Here is a 17130-nt window from a genome sequence, read left to right as displayed (position 1 = left end):
AGTCCATAGTCTTTTCTTCATCATTCACGAGGCTCAGAATGAGCCTTAGAGCCTGAATACATGGGAAATCTTCCCTAGAACAAAAAAAAACATGCCTGATGAATGCACCCAAAGAGAAAACTTCAATTGCTTTGTCTGTCAATCCATCATCTTTTCCAAAGGTGAACTTGACTCTAACCAATACATGTAGTCATGTTTCTATTTTCTGGGTCATCACCCTAAGAGTGCATGTTGCTGCTCTATCACAATCTTTCTGGCTCTTCCTTCCATACGGGCACCCAGACATGGCCAATCCTTCCTTGCAACATCTCCAGGACAATCCGCAACACTGCAATTCTCAATGTAAAACCAAGACGTGGACAGGTGAATGAGCTTCCCATGGTTGCATGGGATATCAACTGAAAAGTACTAAGAGAAGGAGATTTTTCCCAACACTAGGACACAAATTCACTTAATTATAGCCTTTTGAAGAGGTATGATAACATAGAGACAACACAGGATAGAATTAAATGTCAATTCTATGAATGTTAAATGGCTATGGTCATAAGCTACTTTTGCATTTTCAATATTATGCTCAGTTTTATTATTTGTTTAGGTTTTTCTTTTTTATTTATAAAACAGGGTCTCATTTTTCTTATACATAAGACATGGAACTTATTAAATGTCCATTTTATAGAACTGGAGCACTGAAATGCAAACACTTCACAGGAACAAAATGCAAAAGCTTCAACCATTGTCAGGCCATGTACGTTTTTACATCATAAAATACTTCTTAATCTAAATTTCTTAATTATACAAGATACAGTGCTATAAAAAGTGATAGAATGCAACATTGGTAACAAAATGTACCAGGTTATTACTTGAATTCTTAATCAAGATTCTGTGCTCAAAGTCTTCAACCTTATTTTTTTGATAAAAGGTTAAGGAAGTTCTCTATTGTTAATGGGAAGACTAATTGATAGGAAATGAACCACACACAATAACAAAGAAATCAGGCTTGGCATAATTTCACCATCAGGAAAACCATTATGGTTGAGAGCTAGCTACAGAATTTAATCTACTAGAACATAAATACCAGTTTCAAATAGAAAAATTTAAATGGCATTCAGCGTTTATTCACCCTATTTATGTATTTCCAGAGCTGACGTAATGGCCTCAGCATAGATATCAAGTCAGCTTGTATAAAGCTGCAGACTGTATTTAAATGTTTTAAAATGTGGTTAAAAATAACCTCACACATGGAGAATGGAGACACAAAGAGACAAATCTTCCATGCTGGAGCATCGATTTTAAAACAGACCTAGAAAAAGTAAAAGCTAAAAATTAGAGGAAAAAATTTTCATCTCTCACTATCAGATTTTTAGATTAATCTTGATGGATTATTTAATTACATCCACAAGAGCATCACAGAGATTTTGGTACTCAGCAATAAAGAAAATCATAATCCTTTCTGATAGACAGCAAATTTATGGGAAAGACAGAGAAAATCCCTAATCATCAGGTTTCTTTTTTACTGATTTTAACAACTCGGTGTCTGGGGAAAACACAAGCTGAAAGTGAAAGAAAGTGTGAAATAATGTTTGTATATACATAATTATGATATGAATACAAAAACAATAAGGATATAAGCCAAGAATCCAAAATGGCAATTATATGTGGATGTCAAAATGCTCTGAGGCAGGGGTCAGCCAAATCTTTTTGTAAATGCCCAGACAGTAAATCTTTTAGGCCTTGCAGGCTAGACTTTGCTGCAACCACCGGCTTCTGACCTTGTAGCTGAACTACAACACCTGCCGGGGGTGGGCACTTGCCAATCAAACTCTACTCCTGGACACTGAAATCTGAATTTCATATGAATTTCACTCATCACAAAATAGTCTTCATTTGATTTTTTTAAAACCATTGAAAAATGTAAAGGTAAAAGTCTTATTCATTCGCAAGCCACACAAAAATTGGCAGTGCACTGGATTTGGTCCTCAGGGCAGAGGAGGGAGGGGAAGGGAGAGGGGTAAAAGGAGAGGAGGAGAGGGGAGGAGGGAGTGGGAGGACGGAGCAGGAGAGGAAGAGGAGAAGGAGGGGAGAGAGGAGGGAGGAGGGAGGAGGAGAGGAGGAGGAGGAGGGTATGGGAGGTGTGGGGAGGAGGAGGAAATTCTTGAAACTAAATAGTCAATACTTATGGCTGTATATACATGTTGAAACTCAGTTTTTCAATCCGTATCTTAGGAAAGTATATGCAAATCTACAGGATGATAATTCCTTACTTCCCTCTACAATATTCTGCTGAGAATTTTTCTCATTTTAGACAGCTAGCCCGCTGGTATACAAATCTACCTCCTCTGGGCCAGACTGGACTGACACTCAGAAAACTGGGCTTAGACACCACACTTAATTATATATGGTGTTAAGCCATTCACTAGTAGTTTCCTATCTGCAGCCTTTTTCCCCAACTAAGTTCCTAGAGAGAAGGAATTATTTTTCATATTCCCTCTCCCTCAGCGATTAGCATCATGTTTAGCAGATTAGGGCTCAATTTTTTTTTTTTTTTTAATTTCTAAAGATTTTTTAACAAGCAGTAAAAAGAGAATTGCCAGTGCATGCAGTTCTATACTATGGCAAAAATTTTCATCTTCCGGAACAACAATCAGTTTTCACATAACTTCTCTGGCCCCATGCACGCAAGCCCAGGGACAAAGGGGAGCAGAGCCAGGGCTGCCAATTTCCCTCCCCCCATCACAGGCTAGCCCCACCCCCCACCCCCAGGCTGCCTGAACATTCAAACACGTGAATCGCATCATGTTTAGGTCTAGGGGCAAGATCACACCCTTCTTAACCACCAGAAATTAGATGGAACCCAAAAAAGAGTTAAGAAATTGTGACATGAAGATATCTTATGCTCTACAGGCCTCATATTAATTAAGTAGCAGCCAATTAGTTAAACAAACAGAGGAAATATTTAATATTTAGCATTTAAATGCACTGCATTACTCTTCCCAAGGCAGAAATCTTCGATGGCTGTATGTTTGCAAAGTCACTTTCCATTTGTCCCTTCCATTACCTGCCTGATTATTTTAGGGTACAAGGGGTCTTTTTTTTTTTTTTTTTTTTTTTTAATCTTTTTACCATTTTTCTGAATAGACTTCTGCTAGGAACCCATCTTTTCTCTATTTAAAACTTAGACAACTAAAGTCTGAGCTGGTATTATGAACCATGAGATATGAGAAAGAAGAAAAGGATACGACAGGGACAAGAAGTGTATTTCCTCTTGGAATTTGGGTGTCAGATGGGATAAAGATAGAATCAACCAAGGCTGAAGAAGAGGCTCCAATATTTGGGCTTCTTTGTAAAAGTTATATTTTCCAAGCCAGCTTTTGGTCTAAAGGGCCACAAAAATGAAATCAGTTTCTTAATGTGAAAAATTAAATCAGAAATCGAATTAGAAAGTAAAAAAGAAAGGCTGAGTGCAATCTTGTGGAGAAATGTACCACTACAGCTAGGTGCCTTCCCCACTCCCCCAGCCTCCCCCCTCCCCAGGCTGGGTACTTAAGAGAGGAACAGAAGGACTTAAAGAGGGACGCCTGGCTGGGAAGGGACAACTTCAGCCCAAGAAGCGCCATCTCGCTCTTCTAGTTTCCCTCTCCCCATTGCTAGTAACAATGGAAGCAGGGCCTCGAACATGGAAAAAACAACTAGAGTGTGCCACCGATTCAAATAGAAATAATATTCAAAAGAGCTCATTCGTGCTCCAGAGAAAGAGAGAGAAAATGAGGATGTCAGCTGTGGGGAAATAACCTTGTGAAATCTGATAAAGCCAGAACACTAAAGAGCTCAGTGTTCCCTTCCTTAAAGTTCTAAGGAGTTAAAGGTGGGAAGGAGTGGGCAAGGAGGCGGGTAGGCGTCTTAAATGTTAACGCTTGGTAAGAACAGCATTCAACTCTACTTCTGTTTAAAAGCTACCTTTGCAAGGTTACTTACTAAATGTAATTACTGCTACACTTCAGATGCATTAATGAACAACGTTAAAAATACAAAGAGTGTGTCTTATCTGAAATCCAAATTAGAATAACCGGTTTTACACTTTGGATCCCAATCATCCGCTTCAAAAAGAATGCTCTATCCCCTAGGGTTAAAAGTTTATATAATGAATCTGCAAATCTAAACTTTTAAAGGGATGTCAAAGCCTGGAAACGGTGTCTGTCAAAATGCCCAAGCTCCTATCTGATTAGAACTCACTAGTCTCCATCCTCCCAAAGAGAAGGGTCCCAAAGAGAAGGACCCTTGATGCCAGTCAGTGAAAGAAGTGTCTGTCACTCATCAGAAAAGCCACTGAGTGCTCTACGGTGGGGGAAAAATGTCCATAGTTATGCATCACCATTTTACCTTCAGAATGCTTCAAGACTGTCACGCATCTCTTCGAGACCTTCCAGGATAGAGGTAAGTCTAAGTCACCTCCCAAGGTCTCCCCTCCATGACAGAGACTTCGTTATTCGGATTCTCGGGCTATGGTTCCATCCATTTGTCCCATTTGCCAGAATAGACATTAATCTATTCCTATATGTACTGCTTAGGAAAGAAACAATTGGGTAATGCCCATTATTCCAACTGAGGTGTACCCAAAGATAAAGGAGGTAAACTTTAACCAGACTTTGAAAGGATGAGATACAAAGTTAAAACTCTTTGTAGTTGAAAACCTTAAACACACCTTCCTCACTGGCTAATCTACCTTTACCTGCCACTCTTAAATACCAATCCTTCACCCATTCAACCAACACCCAGTGGATGTTTGCCAGGCTTAAGACTTGTTCACACCTTTTACTGTAAAAGAAAACATAAAATTAAAAGCAAACCTGAAGGCATCCATGGATCCGATGTTGGTTTGGTCAAGGTGTTCACTTGCTCCCAATTAAAGTCGTCATCATCGGCTTGACTATATCCACACCTGCTGTACGGCTCGTCAAAGAGGCAGCCACCTAGAATACACAAGAGCAGAAAGGAACGTAAGTAACAACAGGGTCCACTGGTGGCAGGTAACCGCGCACCAGCTTCGTGCTAAACTAAATTTGATTTCACCTTGTTGCTCAGAAACTGTGGATTTGAACCTCCTGGTAAAGTATTAACCATGCCCATACCACTAGATGATGCTGTTCTTACAATGTCAGTGTAAGCCCATTGAAAGTAGGACCTAGGCAAATGTGAAATTCATTATTTCCCAGAGTTTCAGGAGTTTGGAATAGCTGATCTTGCGTTCAAAACTTTAAAAGAATTGCCTTAAATGTTCAATGCATTTGCAATAGAAAAAAGACATCATAAAATTTTTCCAAAAATTAGAAGACAAATGCTTTTACCACAGTGCTGACACACAGGCTGAAGACAAGATATAGTGCAGGCCATGTATCTTACAGAATGTATTTCCAAGAATTACTCTAAATCCAATATAAAAACAGATTTTACTTAAATGCTTTGGAGATAGGATTTCTCAAAACTCAGAGATTATAAATTTACTTAGAGTCCACCCAATTAAAGTTTAATGGCAAAAATAAATTTAAGCGTAAATGTGGAAAACATCTGCTTAATTTTGGTACTTCGAAATGAAGCGACTTAAAGACACAAAAAATAAAAGAAAACGAAAGTTATACATATGGCAATCTGGGTTCCCAGGGCCTAGTGATGATTATCAAGTCTCACCTCACATCCTTTTAAACATCTCCTGTTACTCTGAATTATCCAAGTGGCATGGAGAAGCTGAGTGATTAAACTCATCATATTAATTATTATGATAAAACTATTTCTTACACAATGCTATTGATTGTATTAATACAAATCTTAATGCTAATTGCTTGCCAATGATGGGAATTGATGGTTCTGGTCAAGGAAACATGAGTTCAAGACTATTATGCTATGTTTCCAATGTATACCCTGGTGGCAAGAAGGCAAGTAAAATAGCAATTGTACGTTAAAAGTAAAACAGACCTCAAAAGTCATCCAGTCCAACTTCCACCCACATGCTTAAAGCAATCGTACAATATCCCAGCCAGTCAGCCAGCTTCTGAAGTGACAAGGCACCCAGGATTTAGTAAAGCATCACTACCATGTAACAAATTCCACAGTTAAAAGGCCCAAACTCTGCTTTTTCGAACATAAACCCATTTATCTTAGCTATGAAACAAGAGTAAAACATCCCAGCTCTTGCACAGGAAACCCAATTATTTGAAAAGAACTGGCACGTCTAAGCCTTCACTTCTCTAGGCAAAACGTGCTTCACTCCCCTCCATTGCTCATACTGGAAGGTTTTCAGACCTTTCAACCACCCTGGCAGGTGTTCTCTCAGCACTCTGAGCTTTACCAGTATGCCTCTGAAAAAATGACACCCAGGGCTGGATCTGGAACTCAACTGGCTACCTCCCTTGACTCCTGCTGCTTTTAAGAGCCCAGGTAGAGAGGTGATTCATTCTGCACACTGCAAGCCTGGAATCCCCAGGTCCTTTTCACACCACTGTCATCAATCCATTTCTTCTGTCTCGTAATAAGAGAGTAACTTCCTGAGTTCAAGTACAGGACCCTGCATTTACTCTCACTACATTCTATCCCACTGCACTCAGCCCATCACTCCAGCCTGATGAGAGCTGTTGGAATCTTGACTCCACCTATGAGGTACTAGCCTCCAACCCAGATTTGTGCTATCTGCAAATCTGATGAGCAGGCTTTCAACATCTGTCTCCAGTCCTTGATGAAAAAAAGTTAAACAGGACACAGCCAAGGGCAAAGGCAAGTAATCTCAGACTGTTGTACATGGTCTCTCCCAGCTTTCCAGCTTATCCTTAGTTGTTAGTCTCTAGGCCTGATGGTGAAATTCATGACCCTGAAAATTGTCTTCTATAACACTTTTAACTGTACTGCTCTCAATTAAACATTCTCCTGGGAACAGAAAACTCATTATAAAAGATACAGCATTAACTCATTATTTTACCTTGGCAACAATTGGTAGTTTATACCTCCCTCTTTCTGAGATTTAACAAGTTCAGAAATGAAGTGGGTTTGTTTAAAGCACAAAACACTAATCACTTTCCAAATTGGGGTATGCAAACATTTATGAGAAACATTTTCCCTTGGTTGCAAACCTTAATTTTGAATTAGAAAATAGTTTCAGTATTGTAGGAATAAATTCAAACAGTGGTAGCAATAATAATATTCAAAAAGAAAGAAAGAACCATGAATTTCAACAGAAAAGCCCCCCACCCCCACCCCCCATGGACACATAGGTAGCCTTTTGATAAAACCCTGGGGTGCAATCTTTTTAACGTTTTTTTTTATTTATTAGAGAAGCTCTGGGTTTGCAGAACAGTCATGCATAATACAGTATTCCCATATATCACCCTATTATTAACACATTGCATTGGTGTGGTACATTTGCTACAAATGATGATGGCACATTTTTATAATTGTATTATCAACTACTGTCCATGGTTTAGCTTAGGGTTCACTGTTTCTGTAGTGTAGTTCCATGGATTTTTAAAAATTTTTACTTTGTTACCATATATACAATCTAACATTCCCCCTTTTAAATCATATTCACATATATATTTCACTGCTGTTACTACATTCACAATTTTGTGCTACCATCAGTTTCATCAATTACCAAAACATTTCCATCATTCCAAATAGGAACCCTGTACATTTTAAGCCTTAACTTCCCATTCCCTATCCCCACCCTGTCCCCTGGTAACCTGTTTTCTAGATGCTGACTATATGAGTTTGCTTATTCTAATTATTTCAAATCAATGAGATCAGACAATATTTGTCCTTTTGTGTCTGACTTATTCTGCTTAACCTGCTGCCTGTAGTGCAGTCTTAAATGGTGGGAAATAGCTAAAGGGCTCCACAAAACAACTTAAGAATGGTTAAAGACCTGGTTTGCACCATGGTCACTGGCACTGAAGATATAGCTACATGTGAAAACAGCAGGGTGAACATCAACAGCACACACAAAATACTAATAGAACACGGGGCAAGTGTATAATTTCCCCATTGCACAAAACAGTTTTTATCACTTAAAGGGAAACATTAAAAAGTATGGTCTGGTTCTTTCTGGACCTATGTACAATTACTGAGACTCTGGAAAATTGGATAGACTGCAAATTTCCTATTGCCCTAGGATACATCCCCCTGCACACCAATTTTCAGACCCACCACTGGCCTTTAACAGATGTGGTTCCTTAAAATTAGGAAAGATGGTTCACTGAGTTAAAATAACATAAAATTAAAGTGAATGGTATCTGAATTGAGATATCCAATTAAAGAGAGAACAATTAAGTTTTGGGATTTCAAGGCAGCATTGGTTGTAGTGAAATGTACAGGTTCTGAGATCTAGCATCTGCCAAATTCCAATTGTTCCCCTTAGAGCTATGTGGCTTTGAACAATTCACTAAGCCTTCCTTAACCCTAGTTTCTTCACATATTAAATGGAGATAACACGTACCATGCATGGCGTATATAAGAATTAAACGAGATAGCAGATGTAAAGTTAGGGTAGCACATTGCCAGGCATGCCCAACTGGAATCAGTTATGATTAGCTCATCGATCTTTCTTACTATGTGTCCTCAAGCAACAGGTACTCTCAGGAGTTCCGCTCATTGTCAAGTGTTGGAATGTATTATTGGAAATTAAAAAAGTGCACTCCCCAGGAAGTTGAAGAATGCATGTGTGTTCACACAGGTGTCCTCCTCTGGGCGTTACCTCCCAAGCACATCATTGACAAGAAAAGGGGTTGGCTAGGTCTTCAAGTAAATGCATAGGGAGCCAATAACGAAATGTGATGAGGAAGCAAATCCCCTGAGACTTGGTGAAACCAAGCATTTCAGAAAATAAATAGTCTTCTTGGTTTTCCTAATAACAGGAGTGTGATCAGCAACAGATTTTCCAAGGTTTTTCCAGAATTGTCTTATTTGGACCTTCTCCCCATTGCTCATGGTTATACTATATTCCTCTGTCAAATAAAATTAAATTGTTTCTGTTTTAGAGAAGAGTAATCAGAGCTAAACCAGAAGTCATAAACAAGATGGAGGAAAGGTGATGCAAGTTGTGTGGAGTTCTGTACCATTCGTGTTTTCTCTCTTTCTCTCTCTCAGACACACACACAGACACACACACACACACACACACCTCCATCACACCTTGAGCAAGGCTTTTCTTAGCAACTTCGAATACAACATAGAACATGAATATGCTGGATGAAGAATATGTTATTCTGCAAAAGGAAGCGTCTATGAATCTCAATTACCCATGTAACTACCAATGATGATGATTTCTCTACTACATGACCTCTGACAGGACATGCAGTAGGACGAATGGCATGAAAATTAAATGAAGAAAATGGAAATAAAAAGTTAAAGTTAAAAGTCAAGGCACGTGGAGCAAAGGAAAAAGTAAGAATGAGATGATACCAGGAATAAGGCCAGGATCTGCCCCCCCCTCCTTCAAAATAGTAATAATAATAAAAAAAGTCCCTAGGTTCATCTCTGGGAAGTTAGTCACAGGTCCCACTTTAAGCTTTGTAGCAGCCATGTAATGAGGGAAATAAGATTGATTACATAATCCGTGGTCTCTATGAGATGATAATAACATCAATACTAAAACTAGTAATAGGAGTTAGCATTTAGTGAGGACCTTAATCCTCCCACCACCCCACACGGTAGATGCTATTATTACCCTCGTTTTATAGATGCAGAAGCTGAGGGTGGAAGGTTGCAGAGCTTGCCCAAGGTATCAAAGCTGGAGGGTAGGGAAGCGGAGGTGGAGCCCAGGCAGCCAGGCTCGAGAATCCACTGCACGACAGCACCCCCCAAACTGAGGCCCAAGAGAACCACAACCACTCCTAGTCCTAAATCCAGGGAGAATCGTCTTCCCAGGGCTCTGAGAAGCAGCAATCAGCATAAGTGAATGAGCAGGGTTCTCGACAGCAGTTGTCCAGAGCACAGCCGCAGGTTTTAGGATTCAGCAGTATGCTTTGATAACAGGCCACCCAACTTCAATTCCATAAACTTGATTTTGTGGGAGCTCAGTGCATTCCAGGATGAAAGCCAGAACATCCCTTGAAATTATCTTTATGAATACTGTTTCTCTCAACAATGGCTTTGGTAAGTAGACGACCACAATGGTTTTGCATATCTACTCTTGACTCAAAATTGCAGTTCCTGTGTGGTTACCGAAGAGCAGAACCACATGCTTTAAAAATCAGACGAAATGGAATTAGGCCTGACGTTTCTCCAAAAAAACTGCAAAGTTTTAAAAGAACAGGTATCCAAAAGCCCATAACCAGGCTAAAAATTCTCAAACTACTTTCAATGATTGCTCAGTCACCTTGGCGACTGGACGGCACATGGAAGGCATGCAATAAATGATATTTAAATGAGTGTGTAATTAATTTCTCCAAATTCTATGCAGAATCTGGCTGCCATAATTTTGCCTGGAAATTTTAAAAAGCAAATTTAATGTAATATCCACCAAAGCAATGAAAACAGTCTCAGTACCCGTCCCCAACATTCAGCTCTGTCCTGAGGCATCCCAAGATGAACCAGTGACAAAATGTGTGTAAATCTCTGATGTGTTAACTTTTTATTATGGTCGAAAACTATAAGCCAGTTAAATGTTAATGAAGTCTCCACAAATTATTGCTTTCCTTTTAGAAAAGCTGAACTGTTATTTTTCCCCCTTTGGCAATAATTAGATAGTAAGGCCATTTGTCTATAAAGGTCATTCCTGATTTATGATAATAAAATATTGTCATTTGCATATTGGAGGGAATTCATCTGTCTTCTTTCTATGGAGTTGTAGAAAATTATCCAAAACATCCAAGAACAGTGTCAAATCATTAAGCTATAATCTACAAAGCAGAGTTTGCCCCACTTTTACCCCAAAGGAAACTTTATAAGATCTTCCATATCTATATCCTACAGAAGTTACTGGACTGGGAAGCGGATAAGGGAAAACAAATTCACAAGGATTAATTTCTACCATCTAAAGCAACATCTTAAAAAGTTTTTTCAACTGTGATCCATAGTCATGGCATTTGACCCAGCAAACAAATATGTACACTTTACAAACCAAATTCATCTCTACTGAGATCTACTACACTGATATATTTCATTCTGTTCTGTTCATTTAAGGAAAAAAATCAGGTCTAGAGTCACTAAATTGATTTCACAATCTCTCACAGGTTTTGAAGGGACAGCCATCACCTGGGGTAGTTTACTGAGCTTGAAGTTACAGGCATACCTCGGAGATACTGTGAATTCAGTTCTAGATCACCGCAATAAAGCAAATATCACAATAAAGTGAATCGCGAAATTTTTTGTTTTCCAGTGCCTATAAAAGTAATGTTTACACTATACTATAGCCTACTACATCTACAACAGCATTATGTCTAAAAAACGATGTACATAACTTAAGTAACACGTGACACAGACACAAAGTGAGCACATGCTGTTGAAAAATGGCACCGACAGACTTGCTCAACACAGAGTTGCCACAAACCTTCAATTTGTAAAAAACACAGTATCTGCGAAGCGCAACCAAGCAAAGCACAATAAAGCGAGGTGTGCCTGCACTGACGAACAACTCTCTATGAGGACATTACCAGGAGAGACAGAGGGCAACCTGGAGCCTTCCAGTTCTCTGGAATTAACAGCCGCCACTCCATGAGTGTCTACCGTGCACCAGCAATATATCTGTCATTCTGTATGTTTCCATACGTCTGATTCAAAGAACATGCGACACAACGAAGACCATGCAAAGATCATGTGATCTTCTTAAAAGTCCTAAGAGGCAAGTAGCAATGACCCTGTGCCAATTACCAATGTATCACTTCTCAGCTCTAAATTCATGTTTCATCACCTGCTCTCTGCGAGCCTATCCAGGCCTTCTACGCTGTCTTCCTGTCCCCTTTGGCAGGAGGGTAGGCTTTGTCAGCAGAGGGTGCAGGGGAGACACTGCAGGAGGAAGGGGTTTCCCTCCTTCAGGCTCCTCTGCAGCTGCGTTCTCAGCGCCCATCTCCTCCAGGACAGGCAACCAGGGGTACCCAGCACACACAGCATGGACACTCTCCTCTCTGGCAGGTTTGCAGTGCGTGACTCCAGTGGAGCACCTCCCAGCACCTGCTCTCACTGCCACCCTGGAGGGCAGCCTTCCACCAGGTTCTCTCTGGGTGGCACCTCCAGGTTGCCCAACCACACCCTCTCCAGCCTGGTCTGGATCTCCATGGTTTAGAGTGGTTGAACATCTCCCCCAAAGATGCACAGATGCTAGTGCAGAGCTGGCAGCTCAGCCGAGGTTGAGTCCAAAACCCATGTCCTTCCCAGTCTCCACTTCCGCAGCCCTAACCCATCTCTGTAAAGCAACTAAATGGCAGCTTGTCATATTTATATATTGAATGTGAAGTGAGCCGCACTGTAAGCAGCTCCTCAGCTGCTGTTTCTAAGAAGCCAGCAGTGGACAATCACATGGTATTTTCATTAACTTATTTATAAGAAACACACCCAATGTGAATTGTTCTGCGTTTTACAGGTTAAATTGATTTCTATGCCCCAGCAGTCCTTATTCTTGTAATAATTACAGTCCATTTAAAGTTATTTTGTTAAAAGACTGTAATACTCCTCGAGGATTTTTCAGCAACGTTTTTCTCATTTGTTCTAAATACAGAATGACCCCATTTAAGGCAGCCTTTATCAAATGAATAAAGTATTAAATGGGTCTTTTTATAGAGAAAGCAGATTAAAAAATAGTGCTAACGTACTCCCTAAAAGAAGTAATGTTGGATGCTCTATTTTCCTAAAATATGTATAACCTCAGATGGCCCTATTCATGTACTGCAAATTTAACACTGTGTAAGATAGATGGCTTTACAAGACACAACTCAAAGGATAAATGGAAAGTGAGCTACAATATACATAATTAGTTTAAGAGTTAAAAAACAAGCCTCTACCAACAAAGTAGAGCCACTACTTTCTTCTTCTAAATCACAGTGACATCCACATTTAATTGCCTACCAAACAATAAAAGTATAAAATGCCTCTTAAACTTTGAGTATGCCTGTGATGTTTAGTGAATCAGACACTGAGCATTATAGAAATGCTCTTCTACATAATTTAATCTAGCAAGCAGTTTTCACACATTGCACAGGCATTTAAACGGCTAATGTAATGCTCTGTTCTAAAAAGTGGTTTGCCAACGGATGTGTTTTATAAAATTTAGAGGAAGTGAGCTGTCCTGTTCTTAAAGTTTCTATGGCTTATTACACTTACTGCATACCTCACTGCATACCAATCTATCACTTGCTGGCAGCAACCATGTTTTTTTCTTATTGATCTTATAATATATATTTTTAATGGATAATGGTATTATTTCTATTCTCAAATATTGTGCAGACACAGCCAAATTATTAGGGGACCTGACTGTCTATGTTTATCCATATACAAATAAGGACATCATAGGGCAGCTAGGAGGATTTAATTAAACCGCTTATGTGAATTCACAGTATCCACTGGAATCTACCAAAATATAAAGTTAGAGGAAAACAAAAATCAGAGAATACCTGCCAGAATTATCTGGGGGAGGAGAGGCTGGCATCTAGATGGGCATTTGATGTTCAAAGCACTTCTCCGGATCAGAAGCATCACCTGGCAACTTGTCAGAGATGGGACTTCCCCGACCCCACTCCAGACCTCCAGAATGGGAACCAGCAACCTGAGTTTCCACAACCCTCCAGGTGATTCCAGTGTGCACTAGTGGTTGGAAAGCACTGTTCTAGACAGACCTATTTAACCAGAATCTTGTGAGAGCAGTCCCAGGAATCTGTGGTTTTCACAAATGCTCCCAGAATAATCTAATCATTGGCCTACTTTAAGAGGAGTGCCCTAGAGGGGTAGTTCCAAACATTTTGGAGAAAGTATCCTATCGGTTTCTTAAAAAGGCACAACATCCTATGTTCATTTGTTTATAAAGTATATACATGTAGTACCCAACATATTATTACAAATACACATAATAATTGACATTTCAAAGTATGAACTAGAAAATAATAAATATAAATGGAGGTTCAACTAATTTTTTCCCTACATCAACAGATTGTATTTTAGACCTCAAAGGGAGAGAGCAAAGCCTTTTGGAGACCACTGCTCTAAATAACTCTTTTTAGTCAGAAATACCTCACAAGTAACTGGGGCAAGAAACCACCTCTGCTTGATTGAAGCATTGTCTTCCTTGCTATAATTTCATGCTAAAAGCATCCCAAACTGTGATTTTTCTCCTAAGCAAAACTACTCAGTAAGACAAGGTATCCTAGGTAGAAAATGATCCTGGTTATTGGTCAGATACGCCCAGGAAATTAATAAAAAACAGAATTTCATTTTATACCCAAGAGTATTCCTGCCAGTTTAGAATGATTTACAAATCATTATCTTGGACAACTGATAAAATAAACTCCTGAACTGACCAAGGATGGCCGAGCCATGTTATTCAGCTCAAAACAGCCAGCCAGTTGTTTATTTTCACTGGATGCTGATTAACCTAAACTCAACTTAGTGTACTTCCTTCAATGAGCAGTTTTTACTACATGTCACATTTATTGGGTGGAAACAAATTATAAGGAAAAAAACAAATACAATTCTATGTATATTATTGGTAAAACATACTCATTCCACTCCCCTGTCATTAGGAGTATTTGTTCTAAAATAAAAATCAATAACTTGTAAGGATGACCCTATTTAATTGGAATCAGAGACCTGGGATAAATTAAGTCCCAGCTCTGCCAGTTTCCTATTCTGTCTCTGGACAAGTCACAGACTGTTTCTCTTGCTTGTTGCATAAAAAGGAGGTACAGAGCCATCACATCTTGGTACATTCAACAGACAGGATTTCAATGATGGAAAATAGGGAAGGGTATGGTGACAGTGAAATCATTCATTCTGTTCAGGAGCCTAAGAGTCACACGTTCCAAGATGAGCTAAAATGGAGAAATGGGGAGCGTCACCCCCTTTCAACACCCCATCTGCTCCTCCATGCTTGTCTTGGATCACGTGTCATTGGTTGAATACCACTCTCATGTTTGGAGATCAGCATTTTTTAATAAAACATGGCTCCAAAATCCAAGTCACCCACCTAATATGGTGCTCAAATGAGGAAACAGAGATCAATTCCAATGCCAAGGAGGTAAAAAAACGGAAGTGCCTAAGATGGACTTTTGTGAAACAGGATGTTAGTCTTCAACCCCAGAAGGTCCCTAAAGGAATTTCAGGGGCAATTCTGACCATGGGCCAGTTACTGAGGATGCATGCCCCATAGAACATGTGACTCCTTTGCAATACTTATGACCTATCTCCCAAGGATACGGTGAAGGCTGAACCTGGTGGAGCATGTCAAAGTGTCATCACTGTTAAAGTTGATGCTCATCCAAGGAAGTTACAGGTACGCTTGGTGCCCAGTTTCCAAAATGAGAAAATAAAGCAATGCACATCCTATCTTTCCTGTACTGGTTGGCAGCACCACAAACCGGAGTCTGAAGCCAGAAACCTGTGAGTAAAATTACCTCTCCTGCCCCAAATTTGGCCCCCAAACAACTTGCTAAATGCTTCTCTCCGTCTCCTATTCCCACCATCTACAGGTTGAGTTTGAGCTCACGTCCCACTTGACTTCACTCATCCCCTCTCTTCTAGACTCCGCCCTCTCCAGGGTGCCCCCAAACTCCTGCCACGCTGGCTGAACGAGACTCCTTACTTTAAGTTGATCACCCGCTCCTCAGTGCCCAGGGGTAGCCATAAACACCTATCATGTGGCAGATGTCTTCCTGACTTGATCCTGTCTACATCTTTATCCTCATTTCTTGCCCCCACTTCCCTTTAATTTTAGATTCCAGTAATTCCCGGCTACTTGTAGATTCACCCCAAAAGACCAAGCTACCCCAAATCCATCCTCTGCTCATACAGTTCCTAAGCCTGATACGTGCTCTCTCTATCCCCACTGCAGTCTGGCTGGCAAACTCCTATTCACTGCCCAAAGCCCATTCTCCTAGTACCTAGTACTGATCCACAGGTGCAGAAAAAAATGAATCATTCCTTCCTGTGCATCCCCCTTGCCAAGCATATAGATGTCCTGGTGTCCTCATCATCCTGCACCGCAATATAATTGTGGACATGTTGGCTGTCTCCCCTCAACCATGAGATTCTTGGACCAGGACTAGGTTCTATTCATCCCTGTATCCCCAATCCTAGAAAGGTGCCTGCTACTCATTAAAGACCTACTGGATTTAACTGAACTAGACAAACGTTTCTGAACAAGGGTGAGAACAAAAACTGTTTGCAGTTCTATCTTTATTAGAAAAGAACACTGAAGAAAAAGTATCTAATGGGCAATATTCATGGAACACCCTGGCTACACCAAGGGAAGAAGAAATCCAGATTCTCTTGCCTTTGTGGTCTGACCCATGGCAACTCCTGACCTCCCTCCTCCCTCCCTCCTCCCTCCTCCCTCTCTTCTGCCTCCTCTCCCTCCTCCCTCCCTCCTCTCTGTCTTCTACCTTCTCTCCCTCCCTTTTCCTCTGTCTTCCCTCTCTTCTGCCTTCTCTCCCTCCTCCATCCCTTCCTTTGCTCCCCTTCTCTCCCACTCACCCCCACACCCCCTAACTGTGGACTTAGTTTGCAGACATTATATCAAGCACAGGAGAAAATGGGGAGGGGATTAGAGGGAACAGATAGAGGATGAAAAAAAAGCCCTTGCCCTCTAGGAAAACAGCTTGGGGGACAGGAAGTGGTTACAAGCGAGAAATATGAAAAAGGCTATAGGAGCCAAGAGAAAGAACAGAAACTTGTTCTCAATGTCTCCTTTCCCTAAATGCCAGAAAAAAAGAAAACCAGAGCATCAGCAACTCAATACGAGTGTGTACTAAGATATCCATGGCCTGTGAGCCTAAGAATTTGCATGAAAAGGCTGTTATTTGGCAGACCTCAGCACAAGTCAACAAAAAGCAAGTGGATTTTGAGTATCACGCTGGAATTCTGCTCTAATGCCTCAGTCATTTCTGTTTGGTTCTGTTTTTTAAATGCAAAAGGAATGCAAATGATTGTATCATACATATCTTTCCATTT

General features: G+C 40.2%; 1 protein-coding gene across 5 annotated transcripts in view; it reads right to left on the bottom strand.

Annotated features, from left to right (window-relative positions):
• The window catches only part of PTPRM (protein tyrosine phosphatase receptor type M), a 792402-nt gene that overhangs the window by 592430 nt on the left and 182842 nt on the right, over positions 1 to 17130 (bottom strand). For all 5 annotated transcript variants that reach the window (XM_037806216.1, XM_037806217.1, XM_037806218.1 and 2 more), the window contains exon 2: positions 4845 to 4967. In XM_037806216.1, the coding sequence (XP_037662144.1) occupies positions 4845 to 4967 (123 nt within the window). The remainder of the gene's footprint in view (positions 1 to 4844; positions 4968 to 17130) is intronic.

Source organism: Choloepus didactylus, chromosome 16 (assembly GCF_015220235.1).
Source record: "Choloepus didactylus isolate mChoDid1 chromosome 16, mChoDid1.pri, whole genome shotgun sequence".
Taxonomy (NCBI): domain Eukaryota; kingdom Metazoa; phylum Chordata; class Mammalia; order Pilosa; family Megalonychidae; genus Choloepus; species Choloepus didactylus.
The sequence above is the reverse complement of the archived record's forward strand: the minus strand, read 5'-3'. Positions and strand labels throughout refer to the sequence as shown.